The sequence below is a fragment of the Arvicola amphibius genome, chromosome 2 (genome assembly GCF_903992535.2).
Source record: "Arvicola amphibius chromosome 2, mArvAmp1.2, whole genome shotgun sequence".
Lineage (NCBI taxonomy): Eukaryota > Metazoa > Chordata > Mammalia > Rodentia > Cricetidae > Arvicola > Arvicola amphibius.
The window spans coordinates 21,706,826-21,730,038 of NC_052048.2; the positions used below are offsets into that span (position 1 = coordinate 21,706,826).

At 48.3% G+C, this 23,213-nt stretch overlaps 1 protein-coding gene across 1 annotated transcript in view; it reads right to left on the reverse strand.

The window, feature by feature from the left end:
* The window catches only part of Cracr2a (calcium release activated channel regulator 2A), a 115,011-nt gene that overhangs the window by 60,458 nt on the left and 31,340 nt on the right, over positions 1-23,213 (reverse strand). Inside the window, exons 3-6 of the mRNA XM_038320374.1 lie at positions 10,429-10,678; positions 6,938-7,049; positions 5,665-5,830; positions 2,993-3,139 (exon numbers count right to left, since the gene is read on the reverse strand). Of these exons, the coding sequence (XP_038176302.1) occupies positions 2,993-3,139; positions 5,665-5,830; positions 6,938-7,049; positions 10,429-10,644 (641 nt within the window). The 5' untranslated portion in view covers positions 10,645-10,678. The remainder of the gene's footprint in view (positions 1-2,992; positions 3,140-5,664; positions 5,831-6,937; positions 7,050-10,428; positions 10,679-23,213) is intronic.

Genomic DNA, 23,213 nt, shown 5'->3' on the forward strand with positions numbered 1-23,213 from the left:
GTCCAGCAGAGGTGGACTCTGGCAGCTCAGCAGGATGCAGGGTTCCCAGGAGGCTCTGGTTCCATGTTGCCTTAGGAAGCCCTTCTCTTCTCTGAGCCTACTTCGTTCTCCAAAGCCTGGACACATCCTCCCCTAACAGGCTCCGAGCTTGAAGCCTCACCTTGTGTCCCTTTCAGAGACCATTTAAGTCTCACACCCTATTTCCGGTTTCTTGTTTCTTTCCTGAGCTGCCAAGGTTATGAATCACATGGTGCTTTACAAACCATCTGGCCCACTGACAAGATGTGACCAATTTTTTTAATAGAATAAATGAGACTTTTATAAGTCTCTAATAGAAAATCTCATTGTCTCATGAAACACAAGCAGGCGCTATCTTATGAAACTTAGCTTTCAGTCGTACATACAAAATAAAGCAAAGAAAAACTGCATTTCTCCTTTTTGGCTGGTCACAACCACAAAAGGTCTGAAAAACTCTCAACCCATTCACACATGTTGTTAACAAAATAGCCCATGCACGGAGAGGTAAAGCAAGTAACTCCTAGTCACACAGTTTATAAGTGTCCAGACCTGGGCAAGAACTCCAGCTCTTCCTCTGTCCCGCATGGGTTTTCTACTCCCTACTACCTGAGGCTCTCTGGTTCTGCAGCCAGAGAGTCCCCCAGGGTGAAACCGGCAGACATCACAGAGCCCCTCCAGTCATCACCCCCACCCCCAGACCTGGGAACTGGCCACAATCAGCCTCAGCCAGCAGGACTATTAGACAGAGGATGGCTAAGAAGGGGATGAGATAGATTTGAACACACGGCCAAGAGTGCCCTTGACTTTCATCTCAAGAATGTTAAAAGCAATTACTAAATTAGGGCCTGAGTACTTCCTGCGGCCACTCTAAGAGGCTCTGCAGCACGGCGGGGGTTGCCTCTCAGGAGTGGGAGCAGCAGAGAAGGCCTCTCTGTGAGAGCAGGGGCCAGGCAGGCCACCTGCCCTCAATTCAGGAAGCAATTGCTCTCCTTAGAGAACAAAATGACCGCCTCCCTGTATGGGAGGGGCCTCCTGTCTTCACTATGGCTCCACTCACCCAAGCCATCAGTGCAGCTGGGGTCAGGAAGGAAACAAATTCGTGCCCCTGACTTTCCAGATATGCAAACAGAGGTTCAAAGAGGACAAGAGCCAGTTAGCTGCCAAGCCCTGCAAGAACTGCTTCAGATGTCCTGGCTGCCAGTCCCTTCCTCTCAGGTATACACCAAAAGCTCACGGGCATCACGCCAGTATATGGCCTAGCGGTGCCACATTGGGAATACGCTTCACCTAGGATTATGCCAAAGCTCAAACTCTCTCTTTTCAGCCAGACGATTTCCCAAACTGACCGAGATACAGTGAACAACAGTTATCATTCCTTTGACATTCACAGTGCTCAAATACAAGTGTGATCCCATTGGCACTTCCAGCTCCGTGAGATGGAGACTGCTACCCCGTCTGTCTCACAGGTAGGGACGCTGAGACGCAAGAGAGGTTCAGTAGCTTGGTGTATGGTGCAGTTAAGTTAGTTAACAAGTGGCCGAACCGAGATGCAAGCTGACCTCTGCCTGATTCCAAGTTTCCTCCCCATCCCTTCCCTCCTTCAAGCCTGTGGGCTGTCCTGAAATACTATGAACAATCTTCTAGGTATCTGTTTGGGTATCATTCTTCATGACGTAGCCTCAGTCTTACCGACCAAAGCAGAGTTCGAATGCCTTTTCCTTTCGAAGCAGCTCTTCCCTTGGCAAGTTAATTTAGAGTTAGTTTGGGAAAGCACAAGGGAAAAGAGTGGGTGTGGTACGCAGGCTGAAATCTATCCAGCAGCACTCAGTGAGGAGCCTACGGCCTTCCTCTGAGGTATTTCAGCCCAGCTCCTCTGTACCTCTCGGGAAGAAGTATGTCATTGGGCAGGTGCTCTGCAGAACTGCTCGGTAAGATGGGGGCTCACTGGGGAGTCACAGAGAATGTAGGTCAATCTGGGCTCAAAAAAGAACACACGAGGGGCATGAGGTGTTCTGCCTGCTCTGTCTTGGGTCTCCGATTCCACTTTAGGGTGTTTGACCACCCTTCATTATACCTCATTCAACGCCATGTTTCCAAATGTCAGCTCACTGTGTGAATGCATGCTATATGACCAGGAGCCAGAACAGCATCCCAAGCACAGGTAGTTCTCTGAGGGGATCCACCTCTACAGGCTACCTCTGATCTGATGCCTCTGCCTGTGTGGACCCTTGGTTGGCAGCAGTTTCTTGGAGGTCTTGGTCCTGTCTTCTGATATACCATGGTAGCAAAGAGAGGAGGTTACAGTGGGGGTGGGGAGCTGCAAAGCAAGGTATACTGGGAGCTAGGGGAGGCCCAAAGTGCAAGGGCTTTACTGTCTCCAGGCAGGTAGGGAGTTTTTCCTTCTTGTCCAGGGCTCTGGGCTATCTACCTCTGAATCTTGCCTCCACCACTTACAAGCTGTGCATTCCTGGGCACGTGACTTCCTGGATCTTATTTTCTCATCTGGAAATGTGGGTAATGACTCAGCAGTTAAGAGCACTGTCTACTCTTTTGAAGATCCTGAGTTCAATTCCCAGCAACCACATGGTGGCCTACAACCATCTGTAATGAGATCTGGTGCCCTCTTGAGGAAGAGACCTGGTCAGTCATCCTCATCAAACTCAGACAATAAAATCCAATATGGACAGGTTCAACAGAATCGCCATAAGTGGGCTGCTCATGCATGCTTCAGCAAAAATAATAACAGTGGATAGTCCCCAGCAAATGGGATAATGCACATAAAATATTTAGAAAGGCTTCCAGCAAACGGAAGGTGCTTACTAAGGGTTAGCTGGGACTGGAAAGCAGATAGACCATGCTGGCTGTAGCACTCTGACCCTCCTTGGGAGACAGTGACAAATAAACACTCTATAATGAGCCCATGAAAAAGACAGGAGGAAGGGCACACCCCACCCAGGCCAAGATGGGCACCTACTTTCTGAGGATATACTCCAGTTCAGTCTTCTGCTCGTGGGCTTCCTGGAGCTGAGCAAAGATCGTGGTGAGGAGGTCTTCGAAGTTGGCCAGCAGGTGAGGTTCATCCTTCTTCAGCTGCAGCCACAGTTGCCTGACGTCACTTTCACTGTGAGGGAAGGAGAGACCGCAACAGGGAGTGGGTAAGTGAGGGTCTCTGGGAAATATGGGGACTCCCGACCGGGGAGTGAACAGCTGGAAACACACCCACATCGCCTTAAAAATAGCAATAGCGAGAGTTGATGGCACAGTGTTCGCTGTGCACCGCCTCCCTCCGGCCTCACTATGACCTGGGAGACAGGAGTGGCATGCTAGGACCATCCCCTGGTGCAATGGGTGCAATGATAGATCCAGGCTCATGCCCAGCAGCCTGACTCCTCCTGTGCTGCTCTCTCACTGCGCCACTTCCTTCCTCTGTGAGGGTCATAATGGACTGACCACACTGCGCATGCATGGCAATGTGCTGGCCAGCATCGCAGGAGTGAGAGGACACCGGAGGCAGTTGGGTAGACCCAACACAGAGAGCCAGAGAGGGGCCATCGCCCCTGGGAAGGATGTCCTCACTGCTGAGAGGCGGACATGCTGTTTTATGGATGGTAGAATGTAATTGTCGCTGTTAGGGAAGGAGGCGAATACACAGCATCCCACTGGGGTCTAGTGGCACTAGGAAAGACTGGCAGGGGAAAGGATAGGGAAGAGCCAGTCTGAAGGAGGCAGAGACACAGACAGACAAGTAGGAAGTCAGACTCTGAGGTGTGCAGGGAAGAGGTGCGGAGTCACGGGTCCCGAGAATCACTCGCAATCAGGCATGTGCAGTCAGTATTCACCTAGAAGAGCAACAGAGGCAGGCCATGGCGACCTTGTCACCAAGCGGCAAATGTGGAGAGCTGCAGGTGTGGGCCTCACTCTCCCTCTCTGCACCTAATACCTACCGCTGTGATTGCAGTACACGCAGCACAAATCTGACTCATCCCCCATTAAATCCTAAAGCCAATATGATCAGACAACTGGGCCAGGCACTCCCAAGATAAAGGAGAAAAATCCTTGAGGCCATTGTAAACACTATATTCAGAAGCCTTGCTCAGAAGTGATGCTGGGTTGGGCCATGAGAGTAGTGTTCTCAGGGCACAGATATGAACCTCTGTATCCAACAGAAATGATTACTGCTGACTGAATCCACTTCCTGTCACCCCCTTCCTTCTCTTCTTCCTCCGCTTTGTCCTTTATTTCCATCCTTTCTTACTTCTAGCCCATTGAAACGTCTGCCTATTCATTGAGACCATTCAGTCACCCATTCCCCTATCTATCCATCAGTTCTCCATCTGTGCCTTCTGAACTGCAGCCCTCTGAAGTTATCAGGAAAACTGAATCTTCCTTCCCTTATGCTATTACCATCAGGCCACAGAAACAAGAAAGAAACGAACAGAGGCGAAAACTCTCAACTTGTGATAAAAAGTCATTAGCTCACTAATGGGCAAAATTATTCCACCAGACCTCCAAGACCAGCTGTGTGTCTGGATACCCGCTTCTGGGCGCTACCTCTTGTGGGACCACCAGGCAGTGCAGGTTAGAGTGGTCCAAGGAGGCCCACCAGTCTGCCCCTCTGCTTCTACCAGAACAACTCACGAGCTCTCTATTGAGCAACAGACAGCTCTGAAGCCAGGCCAAGCTGCTGTGCTCTTTGTGGTTATGCCATCCTGAACAGGCCCCTCGGGCTACCGGATGAGCCCATGTGGGTGAGGATGGGGACTGCCACTGTCCTCTCTGCTGGTCCTTAGAGGCCAACCTAGAAACAGTCTTTCAGACATATCATTTATCTTAGTCCTACACAGGCATTTGGCATGGTCCTCAGTGTGACATCTAGTGAGCACTGTCTTGAAAGTCCTTCAGGATGGTGGCGGACAGTCCCTGCCCTTCGTGACGGTGGCCGGCTCTTGGCAGTGCCCTCTCTCTCCTCTTCTTGCAGCCGGAGGATTTTATGGAGTCCCTGGCAGTGGTACCTGGGCTCTGGCCTTTTGTCCGATGTGAAGCTGAGTTGGGAGTCTGTCTGATGAGCTCCCCAAATGCCTGCCTATGTCCCCACCTTCTATATCCTGAGCATCATCCTGAGTTATTCACAGCCTATGTCCCCATCTTCTGTATCCTGAGCATCATCCTGGGTTATTCACAGCCTATGTGACCATCTTCTGTATCCTGAGCATCATCCTGGGTTATTCACAGCCGACCTTCCTGCTCTGCTTCTGCTGGCCAGTTTCACTTCCTACCCATCCTCCTCCACAGTCACACTCTCTCCTGGGCCTTTTCCTGGATCCTTCCTGCCCGGCACACACTTTTGCCAGCCTTTCTCACCTCTGACACTAGACTGGTCTATTATGAGCAGGACACTTCTCGACTGACCTTGCTGGATCGCTTTCCACCCTGGGCCCTTCTCTTCCTGAGGTCATGACTCTCCAATCATTAAACCATCTCCACCCTGCATGAACACACACCTGTGCCATCTCTGATGCAGGGTACCCTTTGCAAGGGGAGCAGACCCAAGGCCTGTAATGATGGCAGTAGACAGCAGGAAGTGAGGACAGTGGAGAGCGTGGGAGAGAGGTAAGAAGGAATGGATAGGGTCCAGCATAGACTTACTCTTCCAAAACCTTCTGGGCTCCAAGTCTATCCATCAGCATCTGGAACTGTGCTTCCTCATCGTGGTCCATGCCTTCCACATCCTCACCCCTAGACTGATACACCTTCTCCATCTGCTTGTCAGCTTCCTCCTCACTTTGGGTATTTTGACTGAAGAAGAAGTGACCTAGGAGAATAGAGAGCAAAGACTTGAAGCTGATATCCTCAGCTCAGGGAGGACTTGGCTTCCTCTTTTCCCGGGATCCATGCAAGGATTGCCCTAGAGAACAGAAGGGGGTCCCTCAGTAGCAAAGATCCATGGGGCACCGCGTCTAGAGATTGTTCCCTCTGATCTCCCATTTGCATTCTGCCAGAGATGCCAGAGCCTGGAGACAGTGCCTGGGAGGTAGGCTGGCTCCTCCATGAATCTCTAAAAGTCAGATGGAGAGCATGTGTCTCTGAAGAATGTAGCTCAGGGGTAGAACATTTGCCTAGCATAACCAAGGTCCCGGGTTCAATCCCAAGTACTACCACCAAAGAAGAAGAAAAGCATGTCTTTTCCTGTTGCTCCCCATCACTCCCCAAAGGCCTGCCTTGCCATCCCCACCATCAGCACCACCACACACGTATAGGCAGCTCTCTCTATAGTCACGATGGCTGGCATGACAGCAGTGTGTCCTATCCTCTCAAGTCAACAAAAAGCTCCTGGAGGTCAGGAAAAGTACCTGATGTGTTTAGGGAAATTGCATGGCACTTTGCAGGAAGCAGAAAGATGGAGAAACTGGCCTACTGGTTCATCTCATCTGGAAGCAGGATCTCAATTCTTTATCATGCCCACAGACCTTAGTTCTCTTTCCTGCTGGTGACCTTGAGAATGACTGTGCTTCTCAAACCTAGATATTTCTGAGAGCCACCACCTCTCAGCTGGACTTAGGCTGAGCTATCCTGCTATCACACACCTTTGCTGCTTACTTTGTCTATCAAGGCAGGAAAGATGGGTAAAAGATATCTGGCACAGCTTCCTGCTGATGACATACCTGCCTGAGCTGCCATCTGGGGACCCTGGCAATGACAGTTGATGGGCACAAAGTTTGCCATGATATGAACAACCAAGGTGGGCAAGTACAAAGAACCCAATAATCTACTCCCCTCAACCTCTGGCTCCGCACCCCCAAAGAAAGAGCTGAAAAGCCCCAGAGACAGAATCTAAAAGAGGTGGAGCGAGCAGGACTATATGTTACACAGCTACAGGAAGACTGCCAGCCCTGGGTCCCCATCAGGCAGCAGAACTTACTGAATCCAGTGGTGAACTCCTCTGGGGTTAGAAAGCCATTGCCGTCAGCATCCAGGGCATCAAACACATGCTCCAGTTCTTCCAGACTTAGGGGTAGCTCCTGATGTAGCCTCTGAAAGCAATCCAGACCACACTAGTCAGCATGCTGATGGTCATGGGGGCCCAGAGCATGGCTCAAGCCTGCAAAAGTCTCAAACATAGTCCTCCCTTCCATATTAATGAAGAGACCCTCTGTTGGGTGCCAACCAAGGCATCAGACAATTTTCCATATGATTTATAAAGAAACCTATGTATCTATTTGCATTTAATTCTCATGATACCCCTTTGGGGTAGATATCATTATTCCCATTTTAAAGATGGAGTTTAAAGGTGAATTGCTAGCCCTAGGGTCATACAGCCAAGAAATCAAATCCAGGTCTGCCTTCGAAGCCGGCACTTGGGGCATGCTGAGGACCAATGCTGTACAGGACTGGCTAGATAGCCCCAGGTAGATTCCTAGAGGATGTGCTGTTCTGATGGAAAGTGAGACCACAGATGCGAAACTGGAGGCACAACACCCGGCATCTGGAAACCACTTGAACCAAGCAGGAGGGGGAGTAGGGCCTGGCGGCACAGGCCTGTAACCCTAGCTACTGGGGAAGTCGAGACAGGAGGACAACGAGTTCAAGGACAGCCTGCATAACTTTGGCGAGACTGTGTTTCAAAATCGAAAGTAAGAAACTGGCTGAGGATGTAGTCCTGCCCAAGGTCCTAAGTTTGACCCTCAGCACACAAATAAATAAATAAATAAATAAATAAATGGAAAGGACAGGGAGAGGGAAAGACAGAGGCCCATGGAGCCACTGTGTGCATCCTGGTCTTTTCCTCTGGGTACTGTAAGCCCAGGTCTCTGACCTCCATCTTTGGAGGCCCCATCTCTGTGCCTGCCAAGCCTGCCAAAATCTTGACCACTCCCTCATTGACCACTCCCTCAGTGTATTTAAACTGCTTCCCAGGAAAGTTCCCTAGTAGCTGTCCCCCTCCCCGTTATCGAATTAGTAGCTTCCTGGTCTCCCCTCGGGGCCCCTTGAGAGTACAGGAACTTATTAAACCTGGATATTTTTTTTTAACTTGGCTTGTTGTGATTTGGCTTGATTGGGATTTTTGCGTCGGCAGAGAGCTTGCGTTAGGAAAATTCCTAACAGGTACCCCCTTTCCTGAGTCATGCTACCCCCATATTATGTGGGTCTTCCTTGGTGGAGGCCTTCTGCCTCAGGACCCCAGCGCTATTCTGCTAAATAGTTGTGGACTTATTTGGTTCTTTGGCTCTGAGGATGCTGGATAAGCCCCCTCCTAACTTCAAGTGACCCCCCCCACACACACACACGGTGTCCCACTCTGATATGAATGTGAAAAGTCCCCCACAAGTTCATGGGATTGAATGCTTAGTCCCTCAGCGGCTTTTGTTCCAGGAGGCTGTGTATCTAGCTGGTGGAGGGAGGTCAGTAGGGGAGGCCTTGGAGGTTCAGAGCCTGCACCCACTGACAGCCCGGGGAATGAGGCAGCTGAGCTGTTGACACTTCCCTCTGGCATCTGTCTGTTTGGTGTGAAATGGCCCCAGGCCAAAGCAAGAGTCCTCCTGTACCTAACGACCCATCTCCAAGTGAGGAGTCCCAAGGGACTTCGTTACCTCTCAGCTGGCCCTCCTTCTCCTCAGGAACCCAAGGGCCAGCTGCACAAACGCCGCCTGTGCCAGTGACTGACAGACAGCCTTAGCCGGCATGCACAGGGCTTTGGAGGAGGGAAAGCGGACCCACATGTGGACAGTTAGAGTCCAGGTGTGACAGCCCATGACACACCTGGAGGGGGTGCTTGGCTCAGTCTTTTAGCTGCTGAGCCATAAAGCATCATTTGGCTGGTCTGTGCATTAACGGTGGCGTTTGATACACATTACCAAGTGGGAAGAGAGGCTAACGGGAAAGCCATTTCGAAGAACTGAATTAAATATGAATGGGGTTTTTCAAGAAAGGAAGGAGAGGGAAAGTGTGTGCAAGGACTCTAGAAACTCAACAGCACAGCAGATATCTGCAGTCCATAAACCAGCTGTGGAGGACCAACAGGGAAGAATTCAGGGTAGGAGAGTGTTGGATTTGCAGATAGGAAGCTTTTTGGCTCCATTGGAAATGAAAGCCATTCCCCCTGGAGGTAGGCTGAAACTTCCCTGGTTCCGGTCACAGCTGGATCCCAACACTTTCTTTGGGATTCAATTTCCTCCTTCCCTAGTGAGCCTCTGGTTGCCTGATCTGGCAGAAAACTGATAGCCTCCACCCTACTTTAGCTGAAAAGGATCAGGAAGGACATCCAAGGTTAGCAGGACCCTCAAGTGGCCTTTTACCCTTTGAACCTGTCTGTGAGCACGTGAACGCACAGGTGCCATACCGAATTTGCAGATAGTGTGAACCAGGGAGGAATCTTTAGACTCAGGCTCGGCCACCTTCCTCAAGCACATGGCTACACAGTTTTACCCCTGTTCAAGTGATACTCACATTGGAGAGGAAGCTGGAGGAGAGCCATCTTTAAGGCCAGAAGTGCATGCACCCTCTTCCTTTGGGTGGCCCCAGCAGTCTGAGCAGACCTGTTTCCTGCCTGTGGCATGCATAATTCTGAGCACCATCGGGAGAGCTGAGGCTATATCAGCCTCTGCCCATGACAGATTGCAATGTGCTTGGCTTTAGTATAGTAGGTTGGTTGGTACCATACGGGCCTGCAGCGGGCCATTTCATTCTCAGGAGCTGTTGAAGGGACAAGGGGACAGGGAACAAGGTAGGAGCATCCTATACACGATACTCCTAATGCTAAACCTGCAACTGCCTAGTTTTGTATGGTCAGTGAAGTAAGAATGGATTTTACATTTTTAAGTGGCTAGATGGAAAAAAAAGGAGGTCATAGTGACACAAAAGGAATTATATAAAACTCAAAGGTCATTTCAAAAATGACCTTTTATATTTTCAGTACTGGACCTTGAACCCACGGCCTTTGAGGTACTAGGTAAGTGCTCTAATATTTAACTACATCCCATATGTTTTTAATTTTATTTTTGAGAAAAGATCTCACAGAGTCACCCACTGGCTTTGAACCAACAGTCCTACCTCAACCTCCTAAGTAGCTGGGTGTACAGGTGTGTGGCACCACACCCCATCTATGTAGGATTGTGTGGTGCTGGAGATTAAACTTGGGGTTTCATCAACGGCAGCTAGACAAGCACTCTACCAGCTGAGCCACATCCTCGGACTCCTATGGTATAGTAAATCCATCATGTGACTACCACCAGGTCCAATAGCCTTGCGGTGGAGTCAGGGAAGGAAAACAGCCCAAAAGCAGGTAAGGGCATTGAACAGAGACCAAATTTCCCTGCACAGTACACACTGGCAGCGGCTCCAGAGCTAAGACCTTTTCTGGAAAGAACTCTGGCAGGTATCTCATGTGAAGCTCGAAGTGGAGACCCCTCTCACCTGCATGTCTGTCCTGGCGATGAAGCCCTTGCCCTCGGCGTCACATGTCTGAAAGAATTCCTGTGCCTTCCTCCGCATGACACTCTGGGCTGGCATCTGCTCCTCCACCTCCAACCTCTCTGGGCGGTCCATCTGCTCCAGAAAGGCTCCACGTTCCTGCCACCCATGGCCTGACACCTGGGAGCTGGAGTCTCCCCTCCCCTCGGGGGTGGCCATCAGACCTGTGGATTTCCTTGTGGATTTTCAGAACCTGAGCAGCAGAGATGAGAAAAATAAGGGTGTGACTAGGGTGGAACAAGACAGAAGAAGAGCAGGAAGGGAGAGAAACTGTGTCCAGAGCTGGTCACTAGCGTGTGCTGGCATCTCTTAGCAACCAATTCTTAATTACCGGGCTCAGGACCAGTGTGGTTTGCCAGGATGGCTGATAGATCAGCCAGTCTTTCAAATGAGAGAAGGGAAGAAATACATGGAGACTGAGCGGAGGCAAGCTATAGGGCGCCCTATATGCTCCAAATTTAAATAGCCACACAACACGGAAGGAGAAGAATGGATACACAAACTGTAGTGTGTATGTGAACACAACAGTAGCTACCCTGCACAAATAGGGAGTGAGTAACAAAAATGGATACATTTCAAACTGATCACACAAACGCAAGAAGCCAAGGGCTGATATGTGCCACGCCGTCCTGTTTACATAAATTTGTTTACAGTTGTCCAAGTTTACTATTGCTTTTGATGACATTTATGGAAAACGGAAACAACCGTGACAAAAAGACGATATAGAGTGAGGAGGGATGAGAACGAGGCGATCGGGGAGACGGATGGATATGATCCCTGTCGTCATTTCCCGAGTGTGGCATGTGAAGCCGCGGTAGGCTCACAGCTCTACTAACTTATTCATTGATCCATAGTGGCCTCTCAGTATCCCTGAGGGATGCTCCCAGATGCCTCACTCTCCTCAAAATCTGCAAGTGCCCAAGCTCCTTACACAAAATGGATTGTATTTACACATAACTTATGCATAGCCTGCTGTATATTTTATTTGTTTATTTAGAAACAGGCCCTCACGGTGTAACCCAAGCTGACCTCATATTTGTGATCCTCCTGCCTCCGTCTCCCATGCGCTGGGGTCACAGATAGGCATCACTGCACTTGTCTCCTACCACATGCCATCTAAATTGTCTCATGTCTGCTACAGTGCAAGCGCTGTGCAAACAGTTCTTATGCTGTATAGTCTAGAGAAAACAGCTTACACCTGCTCAGTGCACACATGGTCAGCTGGATGTAGAGCCTCCACAAATGGAAGATTGATTGACTGCATTCATGCACACACACACACACCATACACATGTATGTATGTATATGCACACAAATCTATGTCAAAATTTATCAGGCTATAGACTTCAAAGTCATGCAGCTTACTGTATGTCAATAACCCAATGAGTGTATTGAGAAGTGATGGAGGACTCTCATTGGCTAATAAAGAAACTGCCTGGCCCATTTGATTGGCCAGCCCTTAGGTGGGCGGAGTAGACAGAACAGGAAGAAGGAAGTGAGGTAGATGGCTCAGTCAGATGCCACGCCTCTCTTAAGTTAGTCAGACTGCCATGCCTCTCCTCAGAGACAGATGCAATGGAGCCAGCCGCCAGTTCAGACATGCTGAATCTTTCTCGGTAAGACACCATTCGTGGTGTTACAAAGATCATTAGATATGGGTTAGTCAAGATGTGAGTAAGAGGCTGAAAATAATGGGCCAGCCAGTGTTTAAAAGAATACAATTTGTGTGATGTTATTTCGGGGCATAAGCTAGCTGGTGGCTGGGAGCCGGGCGGCGGGAAGCCGGCCCGCAGCTCCACACTACAGAGAAGGAGGAGGAAGATAAGTAATTATTGTTGTGTTGGGGCCACTACCACTTTCTGTCTACCCAGGCCTAAACATTATAGCCTTGTCTATTGCATATGTATATGAATATATAATTTTATGTTTAAGGATGTTTTGTCTGCATGTGTGTCCTGTACATCACATGTGTGCAGTGCTCATAGAGGCCAGAAGAGGGTATTAGATTCCCTTAGACCTGAAGTTACAGTTGGTTGTGAGCTGGCATGTGGGTGCTGGGGAATGGAACCTGGATTTTTGGGTAGAGTAGCTGGTTCTCTGAACCACTAGCCACCAGTATATTGTATTTAACCCAGAACCCTAATTTTTCCTTGGATATTCAATTCTGTCAAGGAGGAAAAAATGGCTAAAATTAAGCAATTTCCCTGTGGAAACTTCCAGACTGAGCAGAGAGCTAAGCAAACCCTACACCAGTGGTTCTCAACCTATCTAATTCTGTGTCATTATAAGTTCCTCATGTTGGGGTGACCCCTCGTCGTGAAATTATTTCGTTGCTACTTCCTAACTGCAATTCTGCTACTGTTATGAATTGTAATGAATCTCTGACATACAAAATAGTTAATATTCCATCCCAAGGTTGAGATTGCTACCCTAAACACATAGAAGTAGGGCAGAGCTCCCGGGGAAAGCCACTTATATATTGGCATCCAGGCTTCTTTCCCTACCCTTGAGGCCCCTAGATTGACTTGAAATCTTTGCACAGCTTGTGTGGGTTTTCCAAGGGCAGTGGGGGGGGGGGGCAAAATAGTGGAAGCAAAACTGCTTCCATCTCCAAGTAAAGAATCCCTGTCCTAGGCTCAGCTATCTCCCACCTGAGAATGCCCAAGGAAGCCTTAACCTTGGGGATGGACAGGATTCTTGTCTTCAAGATTTGCTGTTAGAGAGGCTGGTGAAATGGCCCAGTGGGTAAATGTACTTGCCATGCAAGTCTGGTGAGCCCAGTTCAACCCCCATGACCCAGGTAAAGGTAGAAGGGGAGAAATGACTCCATAAACCTGTCCTCTGACCTTTACACTCATATGGTGGCACTTGTACACACACATGCATACACAATAGTAATATATTTTCATTTTTTATTTCAAAGATTTTCACTAGCTCAAAAGACATTACAGTCAGAAAAAGGGCAGGCTAAGTTCCACCTTCCTCCCTCTCTCCCTCCCTTTTTTCCTCCCTCCCTCCCTCTTTTCTCCTGACCAAACCCAGGACCATGCCATGCTAAGCACACTCTATCACTGAGATATATCTCTCAACTGAACATACTTCGTTCCTGCCTGTGGCTAAGTTTCTAAACCGCTCTTTTCCTCTGGGATAATTCCATAAAACACTTTACATGCAGATGCAAATTATCCAGTCTTCAAATATTCCTAGGAAAACTTCCCAGTTATCCAGAATAATTCCAGCAGCTTGAGTGTGCAATCAGAAAGTCTGTAGATCAAACCTAGATCCCTCCTGAGGGTTTAAAGGGAATTTCTCCCTTAATCTGGACTTCAGCTTCTACCTCTCTCTCCACTTTACCTGCTGCCAACTTGAAGGCAGCCACTAAGTCACACAGATTCCCCTTGAATCCCTTCTGCAGCAGGCAGTTAGGAGATCAAAGTCCCAAAGTGTCCAGGGGAGCCATTCAAATCTCTTCAACTATCCAGGTTTCAGTGGTAGGAGAACCCCTGTGTAGTGGGACCCCAAGTTCACAATGACTAGCTCAGAGTTAGCAGGGCTGAAAGTAGACAGTTCTTGCCAAACTGACAACAGACTGAGCATGCAGCCACCCTGCTTTTTTGCTGGGGAGAGAATAAAGGGTGAAAGGACCATCACACTTGAGCTTCTGGGGGGTGGCACAGCAGAATGGGAAAAGCCAAGTTGCCCCAGGTTCAAATCCTGCCTCCGTCACTGCCTAGCTGAGTGACACTAAAAGAGTTAGGTGACATCTTCACGATTCCTTTTCCCATTTGTAAAATGCAGGAGACAGAGCAAGCAGAGCTGGGAATAAACATTATCATCAAGAGAAAAGAGATTTGCCACACGCAGGGGGATTTGACAAGCTGATCTCTTTCCCATTAGAAAACAGCATCTTCCTCAGCTGTCTTTGGGCAAACTACCTTTTATCATTACCACTATTGTTATTGGGGTATTATCATTACCACTATCCAACTATTGTGGTTGAAATCCAGCTGGCTTCCTCCACCTTGGTATATTTCAGCAAGCCAAACCAAAAAAACGTGTGTGTGTGTGTGTGTGTGTGTGTGTGTGTGTGTGTGTGTAAAATATTGTATCAATTAGTAACTTTTTTCAGTTGCTGGGATAAAATGCCATGACCAAGGCAACTTACAGAGCAGGCAGTTTAGTTTTACTTACGGTTTCAGAGGGATAGAAACCCACCGTGGTGGGAAAGCAAGGTAGTAAGAGGCAGGGGCAGTAGCTGGAGTGAGATGCTGAGAGCTCAGATCTTGAACCGCAAGCACAAGGCAGAGAGAGAGAGAGAGAGAGAGAGAGAGAGAGAGAGAGAGAGAGAGAGAGAGAGAGAGAGAGAGAGTGGAAGTAGTGAAGGCTTCTTAATCTTCAAGTGACGAACTTCCTCCTGCAAGGCTGCTCTTCCTAAACCTCCCAAACAGCGCCACCACCTGGGAGCACGTGTTCACATGCCCAAGACTCTGGGGTGATGTTTCTCATGTCTCAGTTTCTTATTCAGTCACATATATCTTCATGAGCTTTCATTTCTTCCCCTCTCTCTCAGGAGTGAGAGGAAGGGGGAAAGTGAGCAAGCACATGAAGAAAAAAAAAAAAAAACCAAGGTTCACTAATCTAACACGGATTGTCAGCTGGATGGAACATAGTGAAGTGGCCTCACCCACACCAGACCACCAGGAAGGGGACAAGCCTCCAAAAGGGTCAGGTGTGTGCAGACACCATAGATAAAGACTATCTCTTTTCCCTCTGGCAACCTGCTGTAGCTTATGCAATCCTGCAGTGAGCATCCTTTCTCCTCAAATTAGGTCCAATTTCCATGTTCTGGCCTCCAGGGAGACAGGGAACAGCTGCATTACCTCTATGAAATAAGTCTTCCAGGTTCGGACAGCTGTTATTAAACACCCCCCGCCACACTGCCCTGATCTATTATAAGATACATTAAAAGCCCTGGCTAATGGCTTCAGGTCTCACCAAGATGGTTGCTATTCATCCTAATTCCTCTAATAATTAGTGGTTGTAAACCACTTTGAAGATAAAAGGCATTTTATAAGAGCTAAGTCCTATTATGATTAGCTTCCCTATACTTCCTCCCCAACGCTGATGAGCACATCAAAGCCAAGTGCAGTCCCAGTAAGCTAACTGCTGCTTAATTAGATGTGTTTCAAGGCGGCTGGTATATACGAGAAAAGCTGCTGCAAAATTTATCAACATGAGAAGAGTGGTCGCTTTCTTCCTAATGTGAACAAGATCTGTTCAAAGGCTGTCAGCTCGGATGCCTGGGAGACAGGAGCTCAGAGAGTGCTAATACAGACTCCAGGTCGGCCAGGGAAAGGCACTCTCGGCTCCTGGCTTTGCATAACATCTTGTCAACAGGATTCTACATGCCCTGTCTTTTGATTTTGCAAACATGCTGAGATGTAAACAAGAAAAGGCACACGGTCTCTGCTTCATAGATGAGCCCCCTGCATACGGCCATGGTTTGCAGCGATTTACGTCAGTGTGGTGGAGCTGACCCTGGCAATAGGAATGGATGTGCCATGATTGATGTTCCACTCAGACACTCTGAAACATTTGTACACCGTTGCCGGGCTCCTGGGTGCTCTCGCTTTTCATTGCCTGCACCTGTGCTTCTTATAGAGCCAGCTCAGGCTACTGGTCCACAGAGGTGGGACCAAAAATGCCTGTAAGTTTCCTCAATGCTTCTTAATAGCTTTCAACCAGTGACCGAGCTGTGTGTGAGGGTGAAGGGTCAGTACCCTTGTCTCAGAGAGGTTGAGTTGTGGGCTGTACTCCCAAACACTTGGCAGGACCAGAGCCTGGAACCTTGCCCCAGTTCTTGCTTTGGCTTCTTCCCCTTTGCAGCCTGCCCTCTCCCTCTTACTGGACTCTCCTGGGCATGTATATACCCTGTCTAAAGCACCCACATGTAAAAATTCCTCTTGGGCTAGGCTTCTGCAACCCTATGCCAGGGCCATTCTCCTGCCTCAGCACTCAGGAGCATTTTGCATATTTTCTACAGAACCAATGCTCCTAGATTCTCCTAGATCCAAGTCTTTCTTTCCAAGCCTCCAGTCCTCAGTGATCCTCCTTCAGCCCTGTGCTTTCAAATCCCAGGTCTGAGTTCTCAAAGGTTTTCTTTTGTATCATGATGCCCCAACTGTTTCTTAAGGAAGTCTTTATGCTTCTCTCCCGATGCAGACGTCATCAAAGTAGGCAGGAGGTGCCATGGAAGACGGATAGAGGAATTTAAGAGTTGCTGTTTCCTTGGTGAGTTTACACTATGGCAAAGGAATGAGTCAGAAATAAGGAGACAGAGGATGTGAGGAGAACCACGTGTGTGTATGATGAAACCTCTCAAGGTGCTACCCCGAAATGAACAATTATTATTGTTCCCCAATAATTCACCATGAAATTTAACTCTGGCTTGGGTCATTTGCCTATTTATTTATGGGTGAGGTAGGAGGCAGTGGGTATGTGCCATGACTCACATCTGGAAGTCATAGGGCAACTTGCACGGGGCCAGTTCTTTCTCCACCCTCTACAACACAATGATTAACTGCCCTTCTCAGGCAGCTCTCATTTATCCAACTTTTGAATCAGAAGGTATTAACAAATGCTTAAGAAAAGCTGGTTGTCATGGAGATCATCAAAACAGGCAAATAACACCGTCAGAGGAGCTTCCATTTAATTTGATTTGCCCTGTCAACACCAGGTTCAGAGTGGCGTCTCAAAATCCTGCTTCTGGGAGCTTCAGTAATCATTTTAGTGGCAGACTATGGATTCCAACTTAGGTCCTCTATAACATCTCAGATTCTCTCTCTCTCTGTAAAATGGATCTATGAGACTTTACTTTGAACAACTGCTGCAAAGAATTATGTGTATTGACCATTACAATACTTGGTATATAATCAGCATAGCAGAGTAGGTAATTACTACTTTTAAAAAACTTTATTATATGTGTGTGTGTGTGTGTGTGTGTGCTTGAGTGCAGGTGCCTACTTAGGCCAGAAAAAGGCACCTGAAACCCTGCAGGTGGAATTACAGGGAGTCATGAGCTGCCAGATGTGGGTGCTGGGAACTGAGCTCTGGTCCTCTGAAAGAGCAGCAGGTGCTTTTAACCTATTAGCATCTCTCAAGCCTTGCAATTGCTAATTTTATGCCCAGATGTAAAACTGAACCCAAGAGCATCCACACAGTTTGGATGTGGTTTCTTCCCCAAAGTTCCACATGCCGAAATACTACTGAAATACTACTGAAAGTGATGGAATTCGTAGTGGCAGGCCTGGTGACGAGGTAGGTGCTCATCCCTTGGGGTGAGTTGGCTCTAGCAGGAATGGGTCCATTTCCTCAGAGGAGCCACTGGGAGAGAGTGGGCTGCACCGTGAATGGTCTCCAGCTCCCTCTTCACCCTTGTGTCCCTGCCATATGGTGCTATCTATCATTAGGTCCCCTCCAGAAGCTGATATTGATAAAGTCCCCTTAGAAATCCAAAATTGTGGGGTGAAGAAACCTCTTTCCTTTATAATGAATCTAGTCTTAATGTAGTGGGGAGTTGTGGGCTGGCTTCCCGCTGCCAGGCTCCCAGCCACCAGCTAGCTTATGCCCCAAAATAACAACACACAGATTGTATTCTTTTAAACACTGCACCAATCTACTTCAAGAGGAAGATGGGCATCGAAGAGGATCCTTATGGAGTTTGATAGCCACTTGGGCAAGAAACTGCTCTTGCCTGGACTGTTGGCAGAAACTGGACACAAAGAACCCAACGAGAGAGGACTGTTGAACTTGCCTAAATGTGAGATGATTCTTTGGGGTTCCTAATTCAAGAAAGAGTCTGCGAGACATTCTGAAGGACACAGCAGATAGTGACTGAACTACCTTTGAAATTTCCTGATCATGGAAATGTCTGCTGGAAACTATGGGCCTGTAGGCTGAAGATGGATGCCCCAACAGTACAAAAGAACTTTGGGTGACTGTCCAGGCAGTGAGATGTCTCTGTCATTTCTAGAGTTTTGGAAGTAGCTTACTTCTTGTTCACCTAGGTAATATTGTGTCCTTCTGGAGTCGCTGATGGAGTTGAAGAATAGATAGATAGTTATAGTTGTTTTCCTTTGTTATGATAAAAGATAAAGTAGATATAAATATTGTACCTGTAATTCTTACTTGATAACTGTTTTTGTTATATGTAATTTTACTATGTTAAAGTTAAAGCCTTCTTTTTATTATTTAAACAGAAAAAGGGGAAATGATGTGGGAGAGTCTTCTGTTTGAGTTGATTTCATTGGCTAATAAAGAAACTGCCTGGCCCATTTGATAGACCGCCCCTTAGGTGGGTGGAGTAGACAGAACAGGAAGAGGAAGTGAGGTAGAAGGATCAGTAAGATGCCACACCTCTCCTAAGTTAGGCAGACTGCCGTGCCTCTCCTCAAGGAGAGAGACAGTGATGAAGCTCCAGCCCAAGATGGACGTATGCTAGAAACTAAACGGTAAGGCACCACTTCATGGTGCTACACAGATTATTAGATATGGGTTAATCAAGATGTGAGTAAGAGGCTGAAAATAATGGACCAGGCAGTTTCTTTATTAGCCAATGAAATCAACTCAAACAGAAGACTCTCCCACATCAGTCTTAATGTCTTCTAAGCACCTCTTTTGCTCTTATCCCACATGCCTAAGCCCATATTACAATATCTTTATTAAACCACAACTCTGCCTTATATGAATTATGACATCATTGTCTGGGAGATGTATCTAACACAAAGACCCCACCACTGCTTTCAGGCTAAAGTTTAAACATGTCAGACCATTAATATCTCTTCGTGTCACCTCCCATTCTCTGTGCCACACTCTCTTCCCTCCACTTTATTTCCTGTTCGCTCAGCTTACTTGTGCTCTGGTGTCTTCAAACATCCCCCCCCCCCCACTCTTCTTCCCCTTTGTCTATGCCAAGTCCACTAGGGTTTAATGCCTTGATCCCCGACTAAAATAAGAATGCCATGGATATATTGGTCAACAAACATTATATACTCATTTCCTATTTGTTCCTTAAATTAGGGAATCCAAGATTAGGCACCACTATGGCTGCATTCTGGTAGTATCCTGTTGGGGACTGTGGATCCCCAGACCCTGAATTTCCTGTGACCCTCTGCCTGCTGGAGTAAACAACTTGTTTTCCTATGCTTGCAGCTGCTCTGAGCAAACAACTTGTTTTGCAGCTGCTCTGAGCACAAGACCCTCAGGAGCTCCTGATGGCAGGGGAGTGGTTTCTGGTGGGCTTGCAGCTGAGAGTTAGGGCATGGAAGGAGACCCTATATAAACGGCCCTGGAACACAATAAAGGGGGCATTCTTGGCTGTTTCTGTGTGTGTTTCAATCTCCAGCCCCTGGCCCGATTCACAAACTGCACCATAGCACATAGAGCAGGCCTTATGCTACAAATGGAGGCCCAAAGAGATCAGGAACTAGGGATCCCTGAGAGATTGCCCCGGGAATGGTAAGGGTGGATTGAAGCTAGACTCTTGCTCCATAGCGATTCCACATGGTATAGGCACCACAGGAGGCACAGCTGAGATGGGGAACTAGAGACTCTCTGAGGGATGTCCTCTGGAAGACTGGTCAGCAGGAAAGTAATAAAGAGGAGGTGGGAGGGTGAATTGAAGGCCTTGAAATGATGGAATGAATGTACACAGAGAATCTGGATTATGTATATTGTTGTGTTTTAATTTTTTGGCTGGAGAGAGACATTTGATTCTGGGGACTGCTAAGAAAGGTATCTTGATTTAAGGACTTATTGCTTTGGAAAAGAGGTTCTGCTTTTGGTTCCACAGAAGATGAGAACCTGTGGATTCACTCCAAGCTAATGTGGTTTGATAGACCAAGCCCCCCCCCCTAAAGGCTGCTGTGAATATCCCCCCAAAATTACTTTGCCCAACTAACAGCAGGAAGCAGTTTAGAGAGAACTACACCCAAATTCCCTAAATGATTTGTTTACTGGAGGTTGTGGAGCCAAGGGAGGTGCTGTAGGCTGCAGCAGTGCCAGGAGCATCAGCAACCACAGCAACAAGTGCTGGAGCTGAAGCAAAGAAGGCAGCATAGGGGCAGGGAGGTGGCAGCAGTCCCCAGCACTGCATGCCCAAGAGTTTGCAGCATGAGCGGCATTCAAGAGTTTGCGGCGTGAGCAGCAGGCTTTTTTTTTTTTTTTTTTTTTTTTTTTTTTTTTTTTTTTTTTTGGTTTTTTCGAGACAGGGTTTCTCTGCGGCTTTGGAGCCTGTCCTGGAACTAGCTCTTGTAGACCAGGCTGGTCTCGAACTCACAGAGATCCGCCTGCCTCTGCCTCCCGAGTGCTGGGATTAAAGGCGTGTGCCACCACCGCCCGGCTATGAGCAGCAGGCTTTCTTGCAGGACCAGAGGGGCCCACACAGCAGCCACGGAAGGTCCCCGAGTTGACCTGCTGTCCCAGCTCCCAGAGGGAGGCACATCACCCTGGCCCAGTTGGTGCTGGTCTGATAAAGCCGTCCTGGTCAGTTGTGATGGTGCACACCAGTAGGATTTGCTGAAGGAGGCAGAGGCAAGAGGATCTGGAGTCCGAGGCCAGCATTTCTATCAGCTGGTGCTGAGCCATCCCAGCTGAAAGAGATTTTGGAATGACTGCAGCTGTATTAGCCGCTATTGTCACTGCTGTGGCCACCTTCGTGGCAGCTGGAATTGCCATCAGCCAGATGGCTGCTGTGACTATCTTGTAGCTTGTGACAAGAACAGTTGGATTTCTTGTGGGATTTGCATGTGGTTAGTTGCTCTACTTTTTTCCATCATATTTGTGCCACATCCGGGCCATTCAAGAACTTTAGGTCTAATTATATAGAAAAGGGGGAGATGTTAGGGACTATGGACCTCTAGACCCTGAATTTCCTGTGACCTCCCCCTGTCTGCTGGAGCAAACAACTTGTTTTCCTATGCTTGCAGCTTCTCTGACTAAACAACTTGTTTTGCAGCTGCTCTGAGCACGAGACCCTCAGGAGTTCCTGATGGCAGGGGAGTGGTTTCTGGTGGGCTTGCAGCTGAGAGTTAGTTAAGGCATGGAAGGAGACCCTATATAAGTGGCCCCGGAACACACTTAAAGGGGCATTCTTGGAGCATTCTTGGCTCTGTGTGTGTGTGTGTGTGTGTGTGTGTGTGTGTGTGTGTGTGTGTTTCAATCTTCAGCCCCTTGCCTGGCTTGTAAACTGTACCGTAGCACATAGAGCAGGCATGGCACTATGATATCCCTCCGCCAGTGGCAGACGCTGACTTCTTACAATGCACTCACACAGTAGAGGGGGCTAGGGAGTGTTCTCTGAGGGTTGCCCTTCTGAGCCTGATGTCTCTCAAAGGCCTCCCTTTTTTTTTTTTATTGTGATCTACATAGGAGTCAGGTTCATCTCAGGAATTTTGGAAGACACAGTTGTAATTCAGGCCATAGCATTCTGTCCCTGGTCCTTCACATCTTCCCACGTGAAAACAGTTCATCTTCCCATATGCAAAATAGCTCTCCCCATCCCCGTAGCTTCAAAGGTCTTAGTTCATCTCAGCATCAACACAGCCTGATGCGCTCAGTGTTCCAAGCCTGGGCTCTCACTACTGATTCATTAGGAATTGAATCAGCCCTCCAGATCACCAGGCTGCCCCTCGGCAGATTCAACCGGCCACTGAGAAACAATACTAAATAATGGCGTCTGTACTGAGCATGGAGAGGTGCTTTTGTTATTATTCTTCAAACAATACAGCCTAACGACCATTTGTGCTGCTTTCACCTGCATTATCAATCTTCTAGGCATGCGTTGAAGCATTTGGGAGACAGCGTGGGGGTTACACAGAATTATCACCGCGTGTTCTATCATGGGCTTGAACATCCACAGATTGTAGCATCTGTGGGCCTCTTAGAACCGCTCCCCCTTGTGACTTTACTAAACGGCACTGGCACTGGCACGCACATGGCCTGGAGCTGAGAGTCTTAAGGACAGATGAAGCCTGTGGGCCTTTTGTCCCTTGCTCACCTGGACCTCTCGGCTCTGGTGACTGGTGACTGGCAGCTCTTTACACGGGCAGGAGGCTTTTGCTACTGGGTACTTGAATCCCCCCTTAAGCCCCGCAGAAGAACTGATACACACCTTGTTTGTCATTAGCGATACAGTGGGAGGGGCTTTATAGCAATAAGGGAAAAGGTGATAGAATATGGCCCTCCTAGCAGGATGCAAAATCCCACAGAGAATGGGCCTAGTGCCCCTCTTCCAAGCCTAGGAGAGGACGGGAGAAGGTGAGGGCACTGCACTGAGAAACCTGCTTAGCAGCCCTAACCTGGCCTGGTGGGTTGATGGCATGCTGGACCCAGCTCTAGTAAGCCTTTACTGCCTTCAGTCTGCTGATGCTCCCCCCAGCACCAAAGCTCACCTCGAAGGCAGAGATGCAGACTGCGGCCAGACTCTTGGCCCTGACTGACCCAAGTATGCACTGGGGTTTACAAGAAAGTTCATAATGGCGACCTGATAAAAAGGATTCCCCGTGGTTTTGTTGCGATTGATCCCCCAAGGGCGTTCATACTTTGGAAACTTGGTCCAAAGTGTGCCAATATTGACATAGGAAGACCTTAAGCTCCTAATGGGTGCTGACTGCGAGCAAGACCCTTGGACTGGTGTTAGCACTCACAAAAGCAAATCGCTACAGAGGCCA